Genomic DNA, 24,229 nt, shown 5'->3' with positions numbered 1-24,229 from the left:
AAACTTCAGAAGGTGAGAAGCATTTATTTCTTTCAGTTTTGGGATGATTTTGTATAACAAGCGATTTACTATAACCAGTCGCGAGGGATTGTATTAATATATGTACATATAGCTAATGCTGAGTTGTTGATAGGGCATTCAACAGGTTCAAAAAATCAACTTAGTAGGTAAGTCAACCTTTTTTCAAAACAACGGCGATATGCTAGGTCTACTGCCATCAGCATTGCCATTGTTTCATTGCGTCAGCTACTGCATTAGAAACTGTCTATTATTACAATACTGGAAAAGGAAAGTCATGTCCTGTTCCACAGAACAAAACATGGGTCCAACCATAGATGCTCCGTATGAGGAACTTAACTTTAAACAGCTCCTGGCAATTTTCAAGCATATTGGAAATCTGCTTCACACAAAATGGCCAGGTAAGGTAGTAGTTCATGAAATACAAGAAGTTGATACAGACAACACTCAACTTTTAGAACTACTTCAAGACAGCGCTACTGAAAAAGCAACAACGGCTGAAGATCATTCCCTTACTGACCACACTGATTATCAGGAGGTTTGCGCACACAAAAAGCGCAAAACTGCGACCTCCGAACCACCAAATGTGGATGTAATGGAAGAAGATGGCTCTGTCCCAGACTCTCCTACCTCCTCAAGGGAAAAGATTCCCCCGATTATTCTGCATGAAAAGAATAAATGGATGTCACTAAGGAATACAATGAACAACTTAAAGATCCTTACCACAATGCAAAGAATGTCACAGATGGTGTTAAAATTCATCCCAAGACTGTTATGGACTATCGCCGATTAACATCTGAATTAAATACCAGAGGAATTCAGTATCATACATTCTCACTTGGTTCTGAAAAAAACCTCAAGGTAGTGATCAGAGGTGTACCTGAGGATGTATCCACAGACGAAATCACTACAGATCTGCACCTGAATGATTTACCACCAATAAAGGTCAGCAGAATGACCAGGAGGGACAAGACTCCAATGCCACTAGTGTTGATTGAGATCAGTCAAACCTACAAACACATATATGACTTGACAACCATCTGTGGATTGAAAATCTCGGTAGAACCGTTAAGGAAGAGAGCTTCTACTGGGCAATGCCATAGATGTCAAAAGTTTGGGCATGCCCAGAAAATGTGTAGAGCCGAATTCAAATGCTTGAAGTGTGGGGTCGGTCACCCAACCAACACATGCTCTAAACCAAAATCTACCCCGGCCAAATGCGCCAACTGTGGCGGTCCTCACACTGCCAACTACAGAGGATGTTTGCATAATCCACATAATAGGAAATCTGAAGAAGGAACATTCTCCTCTTCAATTAGCTAACCTACATCAGCGGCTACTTCACAACCTCCTAAAGTTCAGAATAAAGACTCAGAAGCCCATCTGCTGAAAATGGAGGCTCCCCAAAAAACAACTCAAAAACAGCAGTGTAGGACATATGCGGATGTAACCCGCCCTAAACAGACATCCCTAGAACAGTCAGCATCACGCCCAAATTTAACAGCTATCATTACCGCTTCCCTGGCAAATATGCTATTAGATTTTACCAGATCTAATCCTTCACAAAGTTCTACTAACAGATTTCTAAAAGACACCCAAGTCATCATTTCAGCACTCACTAATGAACGGTAAAAAATCAAAACCAGAATCCCTAGAGATAATAGCCTGGAATGCAAGCCGTTTTCTTACTGGAAACGGCTTGAGAAATAAGATCCTAGAACTTCAAAATTTTGTCCACAGACATCAGCCAGATGTCCTTTTACTAAATGAAATGCACCTAAGACTGGCAGACAATCCCAAAATTTATGGATATCAATCGTACAGAACTGACAGATCAACCCACAGAGGTGGAGGCACAGCAATTTTCATCAAGAATTTTATCTCTCATCACTCCACAAACATCCCTCCTACCTCCAATCTTGAGGTCACTGGCATTGAGATTCTCATGAGTTCAGTAGGCAAATTAAAAATTTTTGCAGCATACCATCCCCCACAAAAATCATTGTTTTCGGACTTGAATGCCTTATTTGATACTGGAGAGCCTACCATTGTGGCAGGTGATTTAAATGCCAAGCATTCTACCTGGAATAGCCATTCCACCAACAAAAATGGACAGATACTACAGAACTATGCTGATTTCAATAACCTTCATGTAATAGGTCCTGCTGATCCCACGCATCGCAATACTTGTGGTAGGGCTGATGTATTGGACATAGCCATACTGCAGCACATCAGACTCCAATACAATTTAATGACAATCAATGATTTATCATCAGATCATAACCCAATACGGTTAAAATTAGAAAATCTTGAAAAATTATCCCCACCCCCCCTCACTCATTTATTCCTTGGGAAAGGCTCTCCAAGGTGCTTCCAAAATATATTGGTCCTGTTCCCATCATTAAATCAAAAGAGGAAATTGAAACAGCTGTCAAAAATCTAACAGAGCAGATTACAGCAGCCTGTGCAGCAGTTACTACCCCTGCAACTACCCACAAATCCAACCACTTACCTGAAGATATTATGAATCTGATTAGGGAAAAAAATAAGGCTAGAAAAAGATACCACAACACCAGGGTGCCGCAAGACAAGTGGATCTTAAACAGATTCAATTCTGCAGTGAGAGATGCACTCGCAGCTCATAGAACTCAACTCTGGAAGAAAAACTGACCTCCATCTCCACTGACAATCACTCTGTATGGAATCTTATCTGAAAGATTAAAAACAGAAATAAACCTCTTCCCCTTCTTCAAACAGATTCAGGTCTCATCCACACTGATGCTGATAAAGCTGAGGCAATAGCAAATCATCTTGAAAAACAATGCAAACCCGCATACGACCACCTTGATATTAGTCATATCTACAAGATCCACCGTAACGTCAGATATTCGCTCAATTCAGCTCTCACACGTTCCACTGAAATTGCACCCACTTCACCTGCTGAAATATATGCTATTATTCAGAAATTCAAGAATAAAAAGGCTCCCGGACCCGATGGTATCTCCAACAAAGTTATAAAACTTCTACCTCGTAAAGCTATTGTCCATCTGACAAATATAATTAACTCCATTCTTCACTACAAATATTTTCCTTCCTACTGGAAATTGGCATATACATAATACCAATTCATAAACCTGGAAAAGATCCCACTTTGCCTCAAAATTACAGACAAATCAGTCTCATCTCTAATCTCGGAAAAATTGCCGAGAAGGTAATTCTTACTAGACTTCAAGATTCTGTACTCCGATTAAATATCCTGCCTGAGGAGCAGTTTGGCTTCCGACAGTTGCATAGCACCACACAACAAGTACACAGATTGGTGGAGCATATCATCACAGGTTTTAACTGGCGTCAATGCACTGGGGCTGTTTTCCTAGACTTAGCCAGTGCATTTCACAAGGTTTGGCATTATGGTTTACTCTATAAACTAATATCATCCGGTGTACCAATCAGAATCATTCAACTCATCAAGGCATACCTCTACGATAGGCGCATGCAAGTGAGATTAAGTGGAGTAGTCTCTACACAAAAACACATCTTGGCTGGAGTTCCACAAGGGTCCTTACTAGCACCAATCCTATTCTCCTTATACTTGCATGATATACCACACAACCCATTATCTTCAATTAAAGCTCTTTACGCTGATGACACAGCGATATTGGCCAGATCATTAAAGCCTCACTTAGCCATCAAGAAACTGCAAGAAAACCTACTGCAAATTGAACAATATTTTGCCAAATGGCGACTCCTGGTGAATCCTCTGAAGAGCGTAGCCGTCCTATTCTCTAGAAGATCAGTGTTTCCTAAAGAAGATATTCTCCTATTTAACACAAAAATTCAGTGGAAAATTCAGAAATTCAGTCAGTTTTCTGTCCAGTACTTGGTGTAGTACTGGACAGAAAACTGTCTTTCAACTCCCATATCAAGACTCTCTGTGCAAAAACCATAGCTCAGCTTTATCTGTTAATTAACAGAAACAGTAAACTGAGCACTAAATATACAAATCTCATATACAAACTGATGGTTCGTCCAATACTTACCTACTCTTCACCGGCCTGGAGCCATACTTCAAACTCGAATATTATCAAATTACAACGCATTCAGAACAAGTGTCTTAGAATGATCCTGGGTGCCTCATGGTTCATCCGAACTGTCCAACTGCACCGGGACACGGAGGTCCCCTATATTTATACTTTCATGCAGACTATAGCAACCAAATTCTTCTCAAAAGCAACTGTGCACCCTAACAGACTGATCCAACTGGCTGCTGACTATGATGCAATGGACTATTCTAAGCACAAAAGACCTAACAACCCCAACACTGAAGATTAATCTCCTAGCCCACTCAGGGCGAGCAATTAGCTCTTAAACTCTCTCAACTCCCAGTTTCTATTAAGATAGCCGGGAATATGAAAAGCTTTTGCTTCACCCGTTAAGCCAGTAATGTTACTAGTTACTAACAATTTAAAAACCAACATAACATGTTATATTGGTAACCAATATAACATATTATGTTGGTAACCAATATAACATAACATGTTATATTGGTTTATAAAATCATATGTGGGATTTAATATCCCCTTAATTTAAGTAATCACATCTGAATTATTTAGCAAATTTTTCTGCTTGCGCTTCAAGATTGAATCTAGTGAGAATCCAGCATGTCTTTGTGGAACCAGTGAAGCAATGCTTCATCGATGTTTGTAAGTTCTCTTGCTTTTTTTATTTGGTTATGTTGTTTTCCACTGCCAGTATAATAAATTTAGTTTAATCCTTTATCCACGTGTGAGCAAACAAAGTTTCCACCTGAAAATATCTTCAGGACTGGGATAAGGTAGTACAACACCAGGCAACTCGTAGAAAAGGTGGACCAATCTAACATCACTCCTATCTCAGTATCTCCCATAATGCAAAACACATCTCCTTGCAGATATGTATAATGTTATGCATTAAGGGAAGAGCCATTACCCAGACTGGTTTTGATCTTTATTGAGATCTCTTCAGTGGAGCCAGGCTGAGAAGTGGAGATACGAGGCAGAAGCAATGGCGAGGTCATCTTTACCTATAGGAGTTGCCGAAAGGTTTGCCACCTTTTTATTAAATTACTCTGGATTTAGAGAAAGATGTTGAAAATTTATTTTTCACTTGGTTAGACTATAATAAATTTATTTTAATCCTTTATCCAAGTGTGAATTTAAAAGTGTGAATTGCGCCTGAAAATATCTTCTGGACACAGATATGTATAGTGTTACTACACCATAACATTATACATATCTGCAAGGAGATGTGTTTTTCATTATGGGAGATACTGAGATAGGAGTGATGTTAGCTTGGTCCACCTTTGCTACGAGTTGCCCGGTGTTGTACTACCTTACCCTAGTCCTGAAGATATTTTCAGGTGCAGACTTTGTTTGCTCATACTTGGATAAAGGATTAAACTAAATTTATTATAGTCTAACCAAGTGAAAAATAAACTTTCAACATCTTTCTCTAAATCCAGAGTAATTTAATTAAAAGGTGGCACACCTTTTGGCAACTCCTATAGGTAAAGATGACCTCGCCATTGCTTCTGCCTGGTATCTCCACTTCTGGGCCTGGCTCCCACTGAAGAGACCTCAATAAAGGTCGAAACTAGTCTGGGTAATGACCCTTCCCTTAATGCATAACATTATACATATCCGCAGGGAGATGTGTTTTGCATTATGGGAGATACTGAGATAGGAGTGATGTTAACTTGGTCCACTTTTGCTACAAGTTACCTGGTGTTGTACTACCTTACCCCAGTCCTGAAGATGTTTTCAGGTGCAAACTTTGTTTGCTTACACTTGGATAAAGGATTAAACTAAATTTATTATTATTATTATTATTATTATTATTAAACAAGACCTCATGGAGTCAAAGACTCATCTAGGAGGTCCTTTTATCTCACACACATCTCATCATACCGGGTCTTAAACACATTCAAACTCCTTGCAGACACCACACTCTCAGGCAAGGCATTCCAATCATTCACAACTCTGCACGAAAAAAACCTGCCTCTCACTCCCCTACTCACACCCTCTTTATACAGTTTCCAGGGATGACCTCTGGTTCTCCCCTGATCTCCCACTATTCTCTGTAGAACTTCTCCACCATTGATCCTATAACAACCCCTTACCAACTTGTAGGTCTCTATCATATCTCCCCTCTTCCTTCTCTCCACTAGACTCTGCAAATTACATCTTTTCAATCTTTCCTCATACTCGACATTCCAGAGGTCAGAAACTACCTTAGTCAGTCGCCTTTGGACCCTTTCCAACATCTCTTCATCCTTCTGAAAACCAGGTGACCAAATCTGGGCACAATAGTCCATGTGTGGCCTAATCAAAGCCTTATACAATGGAACAAGAATCTCCCTACTTCTACACGTCAGTGTCCTCCTCATCATTCCCAGAAGTCTTTGTGTTGTCTTCACAATTTTGGCGATGTGTCCCCTAAATTTTAGATCCTTATCCACTATCACTCCCAGATCTCTTATTTCCTCTACTTCCAACAATATATTCTCACCAAGCATAAATTCTGCATCCCATCTTTGTTTTCCAAATTTTAAAACCTTACATTTTGCAACATTGAACTCACATCCCCATTTGCTTGCCCAATCACTCAATTTATTCAAGTCTTCTTGCAAGGCCACAACATCTTCACTACTCTTTATGGTTCGTCCCAACTTTGCATCATCTGCAAACAACTGAATATCTCCATCCAAATTATGGTCTAACCAAGTGAAAAATAATCTTTCTCCACTGCCAGTATATAAACTTTTTATAGAAGAATAAAGATGTAAACATCTTTATTCTTGCACAGTGTTGATACTGTTGAAGAGGACAAAGAAAATTTTTTACACTTCACCATTTTTTGCTCTGCATTCTAACTCACAAATAATTTTGACTCTTGTAAACTGAGAGATGCTTTATTTTAGTAGATATGTTTCTGATGGAAAGGTTCGTTTTTAACTTATTTTACAGTTATGGCAGTGTTTGGGTATAGTGAAGGCTAGAGGTTAGGTAGTGAGAGGTTGGTCCAGAGGACAAGATTAGGTTATAAATCAGCCCATAATCTGATGCAGGTAGTCATAAAAGTATTTCCCAAGTCATTCCTTTTTTTTGTCTATTCCAAGAAACACCTTAGCAATTAAGAATGCTTGCATTGTCCACAATTTGTATGATATATCCATTGGTATGCTGATTATAAAAACTGAGCAATTGTATGGGAATATATGTATAAATCAAAATCATTGTGGCTTTTTTTTTTTTTTTTTTTTTTTTTGCTCATTACAACTGTGAACTTGTTATTTCTCTTTACAGCAAAGTTCTACCATATTTTCATTACTTACTATCATCAGTGAGCTTTGTAGAAGCCTAAAATAGCTTCTACAAAGCAAGATTTCAAGATTATCTAAGCATTAAAATAAATTAAAAAAAAAAAAAAAAAAACTAATGCTAGGTTTATTGGTCGTAAAAATTTGATACCACCAGTTACCTACTAGTTTCGCCATTTAAACTAGTGGCTTCATCTAAATTTGGATCAACATCGTTGACTTCTGATAGAGGGCACATTGATGGTAGGACATCGTTTGAAAAGCTCCGAAAGATAAGTTTTAGAGAAAGATTTAGTTTTAAAAAAAATAGCGTTATTAGTTTAAAAATTGTGTTAGAATTATAGTATATTGCAGAGTTGGATGAACATTGTTGACTTCCGATAGAGGGCACATTGATGGTAGGACATTGTTTGAAGAGCTCCGAAAGATAAGTTATTTAGTTCTAAAAAAATAGCTTTATTAGTTTAAAAATTGTGCTAGGATTATAGTATATTGTAGAGTTAATCTGTTTAGCAAAAAAAAAAAAAAATCGTTTTAATTAGTGTTAAATTAGTATTTAATAAGATATGGTAGATACGTAGCGTAGCACATAGCACGAATATGTAGAAAGGCAGTGCCTTCCAAATCGCCATCTTTGTTTAAAAAATATAACCCAAGGGAGTTTGTTCAGTGTAATGTCTGTGGGATGTATGCTTTTCCAAGAGCAGCTGGAGTTTGGTTTAATAACGATAGTGGTGGGTAAGTGTGCTGAAAGTGTCAGGAAAGCAAGGATTTGAAGTGTGTCTCAGTTTGCGAGATTGATGTAGTAGATGAAAGTCATAATGCAATAGAAAATAGTGATGTGATAGAAAATTGTGATGTAGTGCCAGATAGCATTGAGTGTGGTATTGAAAGTGAGAGTAAAAGAGAGAGTGAAAGTAAAAGTATAGAGCGAGAGAATGGTTTGACTGATAAAAATAATGAAGAGTTAGTTGCAATGAGGGAGATTGCACGGTTGCACGGAGTGGTACATAGGGTGAAGCGGCAGCTGGAGCGATTACAAAATTGTCTACAGACTGCATCAGCTAACAGAAAGAAGCAAATGTGTGATAAGAAAAATGAGAGCATGATCAGGAGTGAAAGAAAAATTAAGGAGTGAGTGTTGTACGGTTATTCAGTAGTAAAAGGTGTAATAGATGAGGGTTTGACAAAATTGTGCTTTCTGGGTGCGAAAATTAATGATGTAAGCAAGGCTATTAGAGCACAAAAGCATAGCGTGAAAGAAATGATAGTAGTGGCAGGAATGAATGATTTAAAAGGTGAAAAATTTGCTATAAGAGAGGACTTGAAGGAATAAATAGCTGTAGCAAAGGAAAAGAGTGAGAGAGTTAAGATAGTGAGTCTGTTGCTGCAGTTTGACAGAGTAGAGTTGAGAAGGAGGGGGCCATAATTGCAAATGACTCTATGTGCAAGTTATGCAGGAGGAGTGGTATGGAGTGATTTTGATGGGCAAAAAGACTTATACAGGAATGATTGTATGCATCTGAATGGATTTGGTGTGCGGAGACTGGAAAAAGTGTTGCTGAATGAAGTGAAAGTGGGTGTGCAGAATCAGGGAAACTAGTGCTATTGGGGGGGGGGAGTGGATATGCAGACATCAGTGAGGCAGTTGACTGTAAAAATGTGTATTATATGCCTGAGCTAGTATGTAGGACAACAAACCAGAATGGGATAGTTAGTAGAAGACATCAAGATAAGGACGGGACTAACAGGCTTCTGCACTTTATGTATACTAATGCCAGGAGTACTGGGAACAAGAAGGAGGAATTTTTGGCCTTGGTTGACTCTTCCTGGCCACAGGTTATTTGCATTAGTGAGACATGGCTGACAGAAGATGATATAGCTAGTGGGATAGAATGTGAATAGTATAGTGTGTTCAGGAGGTACAGAGAGAAAAGAATGGGGGGAGGAGTGTTATTGATGATAGCTGATGAACTGCAGCCAAGGAGAATAGAAGTGGAACTGATGGATAGAGAAAAGAGCACATTTGAGGCTATTTGGTGTGAGATCAAGGCCATCAAAACAAAATATACAGTTGGGTGCTGCTATAGACCAGGTGATGGAATAGATGATGGAGATAGTATGCATAGGCAAATAGACTCAATGAATGGAAGACTGGTAATTATTATGGAGGATTTCAACTATGGTAACATTGATTGGAAGGAGGAGAGGACACATGGGAGAAAGGAAATGGATTTTATGCAGTTAACTAAGGGATAACTACCTGAGACAGCATGTAATGGAATATACTAGGTTCGAGAGTGCTTGACCTAGTAATTGCATCTGAGAATATGACCACATTGCACTGATCATAGGGTCTTGACCTGGGAGGTGTCTAAATGTATGGAATTTTCAATTAAGATGGTACATGTGGAATTACCGGGCTGGTAAGTATGACAAGCTTAGAAGATTGCTTGGTTCAGTGCCATGGCATGTAAAACTGCAAGGGCTGGATGTTAATAGTGCATGGGAAGTGGTTAAGGAGGAGGTAATGGCTGACTGCATACTTAGAGTCCGGATAGTAAATCAAGTGTAGGTTAAATGGATGAATAACACCATTAAGCTTAAGCTGCAAAGAAAGAAATAACTGTGGAGGGAATTTAACGAGAAAAGTGACCTGCAGGCACACAAAAAGTATAAAGCTTAGGCCAGAAGGGTAACTAGTGTTGTAAGAAAAGGTAAAGCAGATTCTGAAAGGAAATTAACAATGCAAGCTAAAGAGAATCCCAAACAATTTTTTCGATATGCTGCAAGTAAAAGAAAAAATGTATACAGCAGAATGATTTTAAGGAATGCCGATGGTAGGGGAGGTAACTGAATCAGTGGAAATGATGGAATTACTGAGCGAGCACTTTGCAAGTGTGTATCATTCAGGTGGTGATATTGCAGAAATGAAGGAACTAATAGCATATACAGGAATTGAGATGAATGAAATGGAGGTGAATAGTATACTCCTTAATGTGAATACATCTGTGGGATTGGATGGTATACCAGCTCGAGTGTTACGTGAAGCTGCAAAAGAATTGTCAGTGCCCTTGACCATTTTGTTTAATTTGAGTCTCAGGTCTGTGTTAGTCCTGAAGGGATGGGTGGAAGGAAGGGAAAATAGTTCCATTGCATAAAGGAGGCTCCAAGACTGTTGTTGCAAATTACCGACTGATCAGCATATCAGGAGTCGTTGTCAAGGTTTAGTAGTAGAAAGTAGTCAAGAGATAAACACAGGAATGGATAGATGATAATGGGATACTGTATGGGCGACAGCATGGTTTTGTGAAGGGTAGATCATGCCTCAATAACTTGCTCACATTTTATAACACAGTGATGGCTGAACTGGATAAGGGTAATCGGTTTACAGTGATACTGCTAGACCTTGCTAAGCCCTTTGACAGGATACCACATGGAATTCTAATCAGTAAACTGCAGCATATGGAGATGGATATAGGGTTGGTGAGATGGATAGGTGGGTGGTTGATGGAGAAATATCAGAGAGTAGTTTATTCAGGAGTAGAGTCCAAAAGAAGGCCTCTGACTAGTGGTGTGCTGCAGGGTTCTGTTCTTGGACCACTGCTGTTTAATTTGTTTATTAACGATATAGGAAAGGATCTGAGAGGAACTGTTTATTTGTTTGAAGTTAGGTAGAGCAACAGTGAATCCACATGATGTCAAAATTTTGCAGGATGATTTGGATAGATTGGAAGACTGGGCTAAGGAGAATGGATGCCAGTTTAATGTGGCAAAGTGTGAGGTTATGCATTTTGGGATGAAAAGAATAGCAACAGTATACCACATTGGTGGAACTATACTCCAGGAGATTGACAAGGCCAGGGTTAAAGTGGCTTAATCAGCTCACCACTTGGTTACTGAAGAATGCTTCGACGAGCAGAGACAAGCAAGTTATTGGTCCTCTTTATCGAGCCTTGATAAGACCATCTTGACTACTGTGCCCAGGTCTGGACGCCATGGTTTCTTCTTGAAGGGGAGGAGAGGAGGTAGAGAGGATCCAGAGGCGAGTGACCAAGATGATGGCTGGTCTATGGAATGAACCTTATAAGATCAGGTTGAAGATCTGTGGGTTGCAGAAATTGGTCGATAGGCAGAAGAGGGGTGATATGATTGAGACATTCAAATTACTAAAGGGTGTTTACAAGATTAATTCAGAGGAAATTTTTCTGAACAGGTCTGGTGGTGGGAGAACTAGGGGCCATCCATGGAAACTGGGCAAGAGTGGTTAGCAAGGGTATTAGAACTAGGTTTTTTGCTTGGAGACTGGTGAATGAGTGGAATAAGCTGCTGTTGTGGGTGCCATGACTATGAGTGAGTTCAAGCCAAAGTATGATAGATACTGTGTGGATGCTGAATAGTTGTTCTGGACATGATGTTTAGGGCCTCCTTCGAGTTGCCTGTAATAATAATAATAATAATAATAAAATTTAAAATGATGTCCTTTGTTGCCTATTGTATTCCTTATTTTATTGTGCCTTTGAAGTTCTATCGTATACTTTGCACTGCGTATTATTGCACTACTTCTTCTATATCTCTATTCTTCGTTAACCTTATTTAATCCCTCTTTTAACTTTATCTAATCCTTTCATATACTCTATTAACCTTACTATCCTTGCTCTACCGTCAGTATTCATTTCCTATACCGGAGATCACTAGAAATTTATTTTTGATATAACGACTGCGCCACCAGCGTCTCCTTGTTGTATAAGAAATATCAATACTTCCAGTAAAGTTCGCTCTCTATCTAAAGGCCCTTCTTAATATTTTACAGTCGTGGCTAACACTTTACTTCAATTTGTAGCTACTTGTAAACTCCCCGCTCACAGGATCACATTTATTTGGAAACAGTGCATTTCTTAAAAGATCAGGTGGCACTCTTTGTAAATAAAACAACCATGTTTATTTGTGCTGAAACAATCATATAATTTACACATTAATGAATTGCTCTTCTTATTCCACTCTAAGTTTAATACCTTAAAGAAAAACTTCCTTTAGAACATTTACGTAAGCATGCAACATAATACAGATCATAAAACAATTTAAAGAAAAAACTATTAGTCCATTTACAATATGGGAATTATCATTCCTTGTTAACTACATCTATAAATTCCAGCCTTCACTTTATATAAATTTCTCTCTATTCAAACTATTTCTATTATACTATATATTGTAACTCTATGAACTTATCAGTCCTTCTAAAACAGTCTTTGATAACTGGTCGATTGGTAGAGCCTCTGCTACTAATGGCTCATGCAAAACATTAAGCAAGTTTTGAGTGCATTTAGTAGTTGGAAGGGGATCAATCATTCGATGCTGTTGGCACACTCTCCCTCAATGAGTCTTTGGACTCCCTGGAGGTGTCACATAATAATAATAATAACATAGACAAAATTTCACTGAAAATAAACTCACGTGACTTCCCTTTCTGTCCAGTGCACTTGCTCACATTTTCTTTACTGAATTCTCTGGCTTCTTTTCCATGTCTGGTCTTGGGCTTTTACTTGGAAATTTCAAGAACACTGACATTTCATTGATGAATGGCTGGCAGAACCTGGAGCACAATTTCCTGGTGTTATAGACTCAGGCGAGGGTCCGACTGTCGAGGCATCATGCAGGTTGTCCCACTGGCAATGCATTAGGTCGAACGCTGCTGTTCGCATGGTAATTAATCGACTCCTGGAGCTTTTCGTCACATCACTCGAACAGCATGAAAGTCATGGATTGACGATACTCTTTTCCTCCTTTTTCTTCTCCTGGTGTCGATTTCATTTCTTTTTCCATGATGCCTTATATTCAGTTTTCGCAGGACCCTGGATGAAGGTTTGTGACCCTCGAACATTCCCGTGCAATCTGTCTTGGCCTTTGTTTAACGTGGAACTTCTAGTTCTCCTAAGTACGCACTTAATCCTTTTTACAGAATAGCGGAACTGCATTTGATGTATACTGCCCTCTTTTACCATTGACCTTGAAAGCGGTATCGGACTGGCTTTGGACATAATAAGTTTCCTTTTCACTCTATACTAAATACTAACATTAATATATTTCCGATTTCAAAGGCATTGACCTTGAACTTAACATTTTGAGATATCTTCTGTTTACACAATTTAGCTTGTTAATTCCTCTGGGTTTTAATACATGGGCTTTTGGTATTACTTACATAGACAATTACGATATATTTCCGATTTCTACAGCATTGCCCTTGAACTTAACATATTCATATATCTTCTGTTTACACAATTTATCGTGGTTATTCCTCTGGGTTTTTATACATGGGCTTTTAGTGTTATTTACATTACTGGCAGGGGCTAATGCTGGTCTTGAAATTCACGCTTGCTCTTGTTATCATTCAGGGAGTGAGAGGTGTCATTGAAATCTGATTATCGGAATAATGAATTACAGGTAACTCTCGTATAACGCGGATGTTACGTTCCATAGAAGTGCCGCATTATATAAATCGCATTATGTGAGACTCAGATCACATACAAAAAGTAGGGTTATGTTCTGAAATTGGTTTTTTTTTTAAAAAAATTATATAAACAACAATGACATCCAACAAAAATATATTTTTAATTAATTCAGGTAATTCATGTAAGTTAAGAAAATATAAAATATGACACAAATGCATAGTATAAAATTATAAAAATTACAAATTGTAATTAAGCTTCATTGCATGTAATGCATAAATGTTTTAGGCAAAATAAAAATAAGTGCATATTTTAATCTTTCATAGCACGAGGATTTGAAGTTAATAAAAATTGATTTTTTCATGTAATCACCTGATGCGTTACTACAAAACAGTAGAGTTATTCTGTCTTTTTAAACTTTGAATCCAGGAGCTGATCGTTTATTTTTCGAAATATAGATGCATTTTGGCACTTTTTTCCAATATAACCCGGATTCATCAGCATTGAACACCTGACCTGCATTATAAATGTTTATAAACGTTGAGAGTTTTTGTTTAATAAGATTTCCATCTGAAGGAATTTTCTTTTGATTGCATCTTCTTTCCAAATCATTAGAGATTTCTTCATTTTTCTCTTAGAAAATTGCATACACAAGCAACGAGCTTTGCACTTACCATTGACCCAGCAATAAACACTTTCTCGGATTTTATGCTCATTGTGTTTGATTGTTTGAATTGTTGATTCATTTAAATTCAAAGTCCTTACAACAACTGGTTTTTCTCCATTTTTCGACCGATCCATGATTTTGATTTATTTTCTTCAAGACGAATTTTCTTTTCAATATTCATTTTTTTCCCTTTCAATGCAATTTGTGGCCATTACTATAAAAATAATTTTTTTACATAAAAAAAAAAAAAGCATTACATATTAATTATGTATGTAACTCACCAGAAAATTAAGTGCTCAGCTTGAGATAAAACACTTATGATTTTTAATGCGCTTTCCTGGCAGAAAACAAAGATAATTTTCAACAATATACACTTTATATGGTATACAATTGACGTACAATGCATGCTAAAGGGTGTTTCCCCTAATATAAATTTGCTACTTACAACAGCCTGTGCAATACGGGCAGACACAAATTTAATGAATATAAAATTTGATTTTTAAGTCGCACGTTGAAAAATATATGAAAAGATAAAGGGTTACTACAATTTCTAGACTGTTTTTTTCAAAACTGCATTGTATAAAGGACCGTGTTGAACAAGGGTTATTACAATTTGAAACTGTGTTGTATAAGTACCGTGTTATATGAGAATTACCTGTACTGACCATTTAAAACTATATATTTAGAAATTTATGTACATTTAATCATACAAATACAACATTTATTTTACAAATGATATTCTATATTTTTCAATTTAGCTACTTGAATACAAATTTACTATTTCTAGATATACATTTTTTATTTATTATTTATTTATTAACAAATAAATAGTAGTACTTTCTCAATTAATGAGCTTGCGCAGCAAGCATGGAGAATTCGCCAGTGGTTAGCGTATCCTCTCTCCAGCCAAAAGGCTGCAGGTTAGAACCCCGGCATGGTATGGATGTTGTGATTGTCTGTGAAAGTACTAGTGATGGTAGTCGGCAGTAGATGGTGTTGGTGTTAGATGATTAAAGTTGGTGGAGTAGTGAGACGAAGAGTTGTAGAGTAGATGCCCTCCCTCGATGAGTCTTTGGACTTCCTGGAGGTGTGATGTAATAATAATAATTACATTGAAAATTACATGTTTACTTTTGTGTATTTTGGATGTGACTCCAGTAAAAGTCGATGCAATAAAAAATGGAAAACGTTACGCTGCATCGAATTTTATAATAACATACAAATATAAATAAACAACAAGCTTTGATTATGAATTGTAGTTCCTAGGCATTCGAAATTTTTTAGTAATGTATTGATTAATGTAAAGCACATGTCTGTAGTCTCTTCAGCTTCCACGTTTGGTATTCATTTTTGTTTTAAAAGTTGCTTTTCTTCTGCTCAACTCCTAACATTTTATAAATTCCAAATCTGCCTGAGTTTAGAATATTGTTCTCATGTTTGGAATGCCACCAAAATTCTTGCCCGAATGCTTTTTTCATTCTAGAAGAGAACTGTTCTCTTAATAGATGACCTCTCTCTCTCTGATTCCCTCTAGTCACTTTCTTATAGACACTATTTCTGCATTGTCTTTTCTGTAGATATTTTCCATAGATGCTGCTTCATCAAACTAGCCACTACCATTCATTCACTTTCCTATAATCATGTATACATACACAAGCAGCTGGTTGACATCCATATGTAGTGTTTATCTCCAAACTTGCCGAACCAACTTCTCATTCTCTTCCTCCATTCTGTGTTGCTCTGTCCTTTTGAATACATCCCCTCCTCCCAATGAATACAACTCCTTACTCTTCTAGAAGTTTATTAATAGATCAAATAGATTACACACACACAGTTGGGTCTCTTTTTATGCAGTAGATACGTTCCACAGAAAACCGCATATAAAAAATCGCACAAAAAAGCCTAACTTATGTTGAAAAATTAGGGATACGTTCCATAATTTTCTAAACCGCATAAAACCATAGCAATGAATTAAAATAAACCTAAAATCGCATAAAAAAGTTTATGAAAATTCAGGAAAATAAGAATGGCCAAGTTTGTTTTAAAGATTTGTTCATTTAATTTTATTGAAAAGTAACAATTTTTTTTTTTTTTTTTTACATTTTGTAATCAGAATTATCATCGCTGTTAGACAATATTCGGCAACGTTTGCAAACTAGTGCAAAATCGCTTTCATCACGAGAAGAGATAGTCAGCGCATCAGATCTGTATGGTAAAGGCAATGGTTCTTCACAAACAGAATTAGCTTCACCCTTGTTCTGTGCTTATTTTTTTTCTTCTGACAATGTAATCAGTGATTAAACTTTGTCATGATGATTTCACTAATTTTTTATATAGCTCGTGATATCCAGACTTACAGTTCTTCAGCTCACGTTGGAATTTAAAGGCTCGTTCAGAATTTGTGTCATTAACAAGAAAATGATTTTCCAATTTATTGCACAGTTCAAGACCTTCTCGAATTATAAGCGCCTCCGTTGCACAATTGGAAGAACAACGGTACATTGCGGCATTCGATTGGAATAGGCCTAAGTTCGATTCTTGTCGTGACACGAGGAATCTTTATGTGGACTTTTTCAATTGAAGGTGAGTTAGCCAATCTTATTGTGAAGGTAGCAGGGTTTTTTCTCCCAGAAACTCGGGTTTTTGATCCTGCATATAGACAAATCAGCCCTTCAGGATGCATGCAATTTACAGACAAAAAATACTAGTTGTGGTGGGGCGGTGGATGGCATCGATGGAGATGATTGGTAGTAGAATTTCGGTATAGGGAGACAGTTGTATAGTAGGTATCCTCCTGCAATGAGTCTTCGGACTCCTTGGAGATGTCACAAATAATAATAATATTTGCAGTGAGAGGGAGATTTTTCTTCCGCTTCACTATCGTTTTCTGGATCTTTGATGATATCTGAAGTTAATCGATATCCAATAATATCATCATCACTTAAGGCATTATCCACATGCTTCTTTCGAAACTGTAGTGCCGTGATTTTTTAAAAGTAATAGGCCTACATTCTATTTAAATTTTAATATGAATAAGAGACAAGGAACTTTGTTTAATTTTGGTGTTAAGAAATCTCTTATTGAAGGTATTTGTGATGCATCAGATAGTGATTCATCCACCTCCAGCCTACAAAACAATCTCCAGGATGTAAAAAGGGAGAGGAGAACTATCAGCAGACTGGTGAAAAAGTCTACATTCACTCGTAAGTACTACTTATAATAATATTATAAATTTTTGGTGGTCAGAATGGGATATGTCAATGAAAATCAGTACAAATTAATTTAATGTTTATGTTTAATTAATTATTAATTAATAATAATCTTCTTCTTTCGCTATGCCTTATCCCATGTTAAATGGGGTCAGCGCACTGATCTTTAACCTTCCTCTTCCAAGTTCTCCGGTCCAGGGCATCCTTCGGACTCCATCCTTTCTCCCTAAGATCCTCTATCACCTTATCTCTCCACCTGAGCTTGGGCCTGCCTCTTTTCCTCCTTCCCTCCAACTCCATTTACTCCACTCGTTTACCAACATACTCCTCACCCTTCCTCTCTACATGTCCAAACCACCTCAGCCTACTTTCTTGTATCTTCTTGCCAATTGGTCCCACCTTAACCGTCCCTCTGATGTAGTCATTCCTTATCCTGTCCTTCTTTGTCACACCACTCATCCATCTCAACATTCACATCTCTGCTGCCTCCATCTTCCTCTCCTGTGCCTTGGTTATAGGCCACGTCTCCACACCATGGAGCATCGCCGGCCTCACCACCATCTTATACAGCTTTCCTTTCCTCTTTCAACTCACTCTCTTGTCGCACAGGACCCCCGCTCATCTTCCTCCATTTCATCCAACCGCATGTTATTTGGTGCTGTATTTCCTCATCCAGGTCACCATTCCTCTCAACAACCGACCCAAGGTACTTGAATTTCTTCCCTGAAATTAGCCTTTCACCCCTGGAGTCGTATGACCATATCCTCGTCACTCCCCGTTGACATATATTCAGTCTTCACCTGGTTAATTCTCATGTCGCTCTCCTCCAATGCCTTTCTCCACTCTTCCAGGGTATTTTCAAGCTTTTCTTGGGATGATTCACATAGAACAATGTCGTCAGCAAACAGCATGCTCCATGGTGCCTCCTTCTTGACATCCTCCACTAATACAATCCATGACCAGGTCAAAGATGTAGGGGCTCAGAGCTGACCCTTGGTGTAGCCCTACGACAATAGGGAACCCTTCTGTCATGCCGACACTAGACCTGACCTGAGTTTCTGTTCCCTCATACATCTCCTTCACCAACCTCACGTACTTCTCCGACACCCCTTCTTCCTAATACACCTCCATACCTCCTGCCTGGGCACTCTGTCATATGCCTTTTCCAGGTCTATAAACACCATGTACAGATCCACTTGCATCTCTATATTTCTCCATCAATTGCCTTAGCGCAAATATCGTATCCGTTGTCCCTCTTCCTGGCATAAATCCAAACTGCTCCTAACCAATTTTCGTTTCCTGCCGTATCCTTCCTTCAATTACTCTGATGTCACACACATCTTCAATGTGTGTGACATCAGCTCTATAATTGCCACAGTCTTGAACATCTCCTCTTCCTTTGTAGATTGGGACGAGAATACTTTTCCTCCATTCCTCTGGTATCTTTTCCTGTTGGACTATTTTCCTCATCAGATCCCATAACATATCCACACCCTCACTGCCCAAACTTTTCCACACTTCCCCAGGTATCTGGTCTGCCCCCACAGCCTTTCCATTCTTCATTTTTCTCAGTACCCAATCCACTTCCTCTCTACTTATGTCTTGCACCGGTCTCTCGTTTGCCTCTCCATCCTCACACCTCTCTCTTGGATTCTCCTCATTTAGTAGTTAACGGAAATATTCTTTTTATTATTATTAATTAATAATAATACATCAGCTAAATTAACAATTAATTATTAATTAATATATTACAAAATAACCAAGGTGTTCCATGAAAATTTCAGGATTTGTGAAGTGTTCCGTCATAGGAAAAGTTTGGGAAACACTGGATTACCCTATTATTGGAATGGATTCTCCTTCTGTTGACATGCGCAGAAGTGTCAAAAGGTCTTATCTGTGGGTATACTATACTGCATAACTCAAATCCGCATAAAAAGAGACCCGTGTGTGTGTGTGTGTGTGTGTGTGTGTGTGTGTGTGTGTGTGTGTGTGTGTGTGTGTGTGTGTGTGTAAGACCTTTAATGACTAGAAATTGAGAGATACCAAAATACAAAAACTTTATTATTTGAATGACAACTAGTTTCATCTTCTTAGAAGACTTCATTGGGTGCATACATGAAAAGAGCAATACAAAAATATACATTACAAGAGAACGACAGCTATAAATTAACTTCAAATATATTGCTGACATTTGAAGATGTTCTGGATGCCATAGTGTTATTGGGCACAATCATGTGGGCATGATCTTATTTATGCCAAGGTTTGGATAGATGAAGAGCAACAGTCAGTATGTTACAGCTAAGTTTGGTATTAAGATGGACTGGATTGAGGACAGTTTCTGTTGATTTCACAGTTCTCTCCAGCTCATTGTCACATCTAAAAGTGTTTTCTGATGATTTGTTCCAGATCACTGGAGGAGTGACATAATCTTCATTGTCAACAGGGTTGTTGAATCACAAGAAACTGTCCTCAGTCCGGTCCATCTTAATACCACCCTTAGCTATAACCTACTTGAGCTATCACTGATTGTCACTCTTGAGCTATCCAACTTTGGTTACATGAGATCATGCTCGTGTGAATGTGCATAACAATTCTGTGGCATACAGAATGCCTTCAAAAGTCAGCAACACATTCGCAAGTTAATTTATAGTTGTTGTTTTCTTGTAATGTATATTTTTGTATTTCTCTTTTCATATAAATGTGCCCGATAAAATCTAAGAAGACAAAACTAGTTGTGCATTGGTATCTCTTTGCTTATAGTCATTAAATTTCTTTAATTATGTCGTATGGCTGAGTAAATCCATTGCAGCAAATATATATATAGAGAGAGAGAGGGAGGGAGATTTTAAAAAAAAATTATTTCTTTATTTATTTAACTTAATAAAATATACATTGGCAACAAAAAAGACAATTACATATTATAAGTATATATATTACAGAGAAAAAAAAAATTTTCCTTTTGGATATACAATAGAAAATTCAATAAAAGAGTCATCATTACAGTTCAGTATCACTCTTAGTTATCTTTCAGTTGAAGTGTATCATCAGCAATCCAGAACAGGGTACCAGTTGAATTCCACTCCTCTATGAATTTCGCTACAGTTCTTGTTTCTTTGTAATAATCAAGTTCCAGTGAAAGCCTGCTTTGTAGTTTCCAATAGACTTTACATAAGGGTTTGCCGATTCGGTGATGGATGGGTGGTCGTTATTTCCTGTGTGCTTGAGGTAGAAGCTGTTACGCAGATGAAGAGAAAATTGCATATTCTGTGTCTGTTCTCTTCTGTATGGACTAAATTCCAGTAGTCTTCTTGGCTGTGTGTGTGTGTGTGGTTACGGGTGCTAGAGGCAGTATTAAAGGCATAGGTGATCATCGCTTTGTTTGCGGGACAGTTAGATATGTGTTTTCCAAGTTACCTGAAACTTTGTAGAATAGACACAGATCCATTTCTCTAAGTTGAAATTTGTAGCACTTAGAAGGAGTTGGCAAATGTTATACCATAGTCTCCACTGTATGTTGGAATCTGGTTTGGCACACTTTGATTTATATGGAAGATCCCACTGAAAACTGGGTGGCAGGTACAGCCTGATGAGAGGGTTCAGGATGAATATACGAAGAGTGAAGTTGGAGGCACTGCCATGAGGAAGTGGTATATCTTCTTGTAGTTGGAGGGAAGAATTGGAAGTGATGCTTCAGATGATGCAGATTCCCTGAAGCGTAACGATATCTGGATAGGCTTTTATAATAGCAGCTTGCATCTGTTGATATTCGTTTTCAGTTTTGGGGTTTTTCAGTGGTAGGCATATGAATGTTTTCTACTTTAGGATGTGGGTCAGGAGGTCCCCTATGATTCTTATTCCTGCCCAGTCCACTTGGGGAAAAGCAAGGGATGGTAAGTTGCGAGACTTGCTATGTTTCTGTTAGAAAATAGTAGTTCTGTAAATACAATTGACTCTGTTGATCCTATCAGTGTGTGTGATAAAGTTCTGGATTTTTCCACTGCTGTAGAGCAGCAGTGGATAGATATTCTCATGTTAATATTTGAACATAATGTTCAGCTACTTTTGAAGTGCCAATTTTTAAATCTGTGTTTAGTGTACTTACATACAGTTTTGGTATTTTATAAACTAAATTTTGTTTTAACAGGTATTTCAACCTATGCTAGTGAAGTATTTTGAATATGAAGAATTGAAATCTTTAAAAGAACAAGTAATAGAGGAACACACAAAATGGCATGTTACAAGCAATAAAGAAAAATTTTCTTGTGAAGAGGAAGAATCAGATTTAAGTTAGCAAAGTATTTTCATAATTACTTTGTTTTTATATTTTATTCAATTTCTTGATTTGTACTCTCAAGAGGTATACAGGATAAAATAGTGCTGTTTATTTCTGGTATGGATTCTTGAATGTTGATATTTAGTAGAGAAAACACACATCTATAGATAATAATTACCAACTAAATTTATATATCTAATAAATTATTAAGCTAGTATTTCCCCTTGGTCACCAAGATATCTTACTGGCAGGAAGGCAAACACAAACTTTGTGTGATCAACAGAATTCTCTCCACAACGTACCCCCCCCCCTCCAAAAAAAAAAAAATTCCATTGTCATTTCCTACATCTGGAGCACCTCAGAAAAATCAGCAATTCTTATGTGATCAGCAGAAGAAGAAGCTTATGTGTTTCATTGTCTCAACCATCCTGAGGTCTACAGCAACCCTTGCTATACACACCTATAGCTTGCACTTGCAGATTTTCATATTTTCGACAAACAGGAAGAACTGCCAGTGTCCATCTGTAGGAACACAGATACTATGTTCATTACCTGCACTGCCCCTTCTTCTGGAGTAGCAACCATCTAGTAAAACAAAACTTACCTTTTATGCAAGAGCAGATATAAATCAGAGATATTATTATTATTATTACTACACCCTCCATGGAGTCGACAGACCCATCAACATATCATTCATGTAAAATTAAGATTCTACATGAATAATATGTTGTCAGTTCATTCAACTGACAACATATTTATCATGTAGAATCTTAAAATCATTAACACTCCTTGTATTAACAATACATTCTGATAATGCATTCCATTCATTGACAATTCTCCATGTAAAAAATATAGTCCTTACACCCTTCTTCACTACACTCTCTGCAAACTTCCACAGATTACCACATTAGCCAAATCTGAAGGAATTCAGTTTTCTCAATATACCTAAAATATGGGAGACCATTATCTTGAGTCCTTCAGTAAGATTCCATCATTGCACACACAGAAGGGGCACTAGTTAGGACTGTAAGATTCTACTTTTCATACTCAGTTTGTGTTTGTCATCCTGCTAGTACTTGCATGCATGTGCTTACTTGTATTTCTTTGTGCCCATAAAGATGGTAAAATATTGACAATGGTGAAGTGTATTGACTTAATAATTTATTATCTAAGTAAATTTAATTAGTAATTATTATCTATAGATATCTGTTTTCTCCAATAAATCAACATGTGTGATTAATTTTACATTGCTATTTTTTTCATTTAAATTAATCTGTTCTTTGTCAACCCTCTAGTACTGTGAGATCTTTTATATATAAAATTTATTCAAAGTGTTAGTTATATGGTGTAAATGGGACATTATATCAAATACATTAGTCGGTGTTTTAGTTGTAATCAACAGAATTGAAGAAGGTACAGGTTTGATGTTAAATCAGGTGTGAGACAAAGCTGTACATTATCTCTACTGTTATTTATCATCTATATGGATCATTATGAAGAAAAGTGGTATTAAACCAATATCAAAATATGAGATGTTACTCTCAACTCTTTACTTTATGCATATAACATTATACTTCTAAGTAAATCCAGTACAAGTCTCCAGGATTCTCTAACTAAATTAAACAACTGCTACACTAAATCTGGTATGAAAATCAGCTTTTAAAAGACAAAGGCAATGAAAATAGGCAGAAACATTGAAAACATCAGATGCTTCATGAATGAAGAACCTACAGAAAAGTAAAACATTTCAACTATGTTTTGGCACATTTTTTATTGAAGATGGCTTAAATCAAAAACTCCAGCTTCTCATTCAGCTTATCCAACAGCTAGAAACATGTGTAAAAAAAATTATTAACGATTCCAAAACTGGTTTCGTAAGAACAAAACACAATAAACTTGCCTCCTACTCAACTGGCAATTAAGCCTTCTAATCTCTTGTTAAGTTGGTGCCACCTCTCTTGCATCCTAATGGTATTATGTTTACCTCACCCAAGGAAAAGGTCGACCTCTTGGCATCATTTTTTTCCCCTCCAACTCCTGCCCAGATGACCAAAGCAAATCACTGCCTGTACTTTCACAAACTGGCCACTGCATGCCTCCTCTGAACTTTTGGCAAAAGGAAAACCCCTCACTTAATCTTGATACTAATAATGCTCCTGGTCCAGATGGTATTCCTCTGGCTATGCTCAAGACTTGTGCTCCAGAATTGATATCCATCCTGTATCATCTATATAAACTTTCATGTTGTACTGGTATTTA

At 37.4% G+C, this 24,229-nt stretch overlaps 1 protein-coding gene across 2 annotated transcripts in view; it reads left to right on the top strand.

Annotated features, from left to right (window-relative positions):
* LOC150109924 (F-box/LRR-repeat protein 5-like) overlaps nucleotides 1–24,229 on the top strand; it is a 335,771-nt gene that overhangs the window by 117,255 nt on the left and 194,287 nt on the right. For both annotated transcript variants that reach the window (XM_090397314.1, XM_090397315.1), the window contains one exon: nucleotides 21,842–21,983. In XM_090397314.1, coding sequence (XP_090253440.1) covers nucleotides 21,842–21,983 — 142 coding nt within the window. The remainder of the gene's footprint in view (nucleotides 1–21,841; nucleotides 21,984–24,229) is intronic.

This window comes from Typopeltis vanoorti, chromosome 1, assembly GCF_054136105.1.
Source record: "Typopeltis vanoorti isolate ZY-2024b chromosome 1, IOZ_Tvanoo_1.0, whole genome shotgun sequence".
NCBI classification, from domain to species: Eukaryota; Metazoa; Arthropoda; class Arachnida; order Uropygi; family Thelyphonidae; genus Typopeltis; species Typopeltis vanoorti.
Note: the sequence above shows the minus strand (reverse complement) of the source record. Positions and strands in the feature narration are given on the sequence as shown.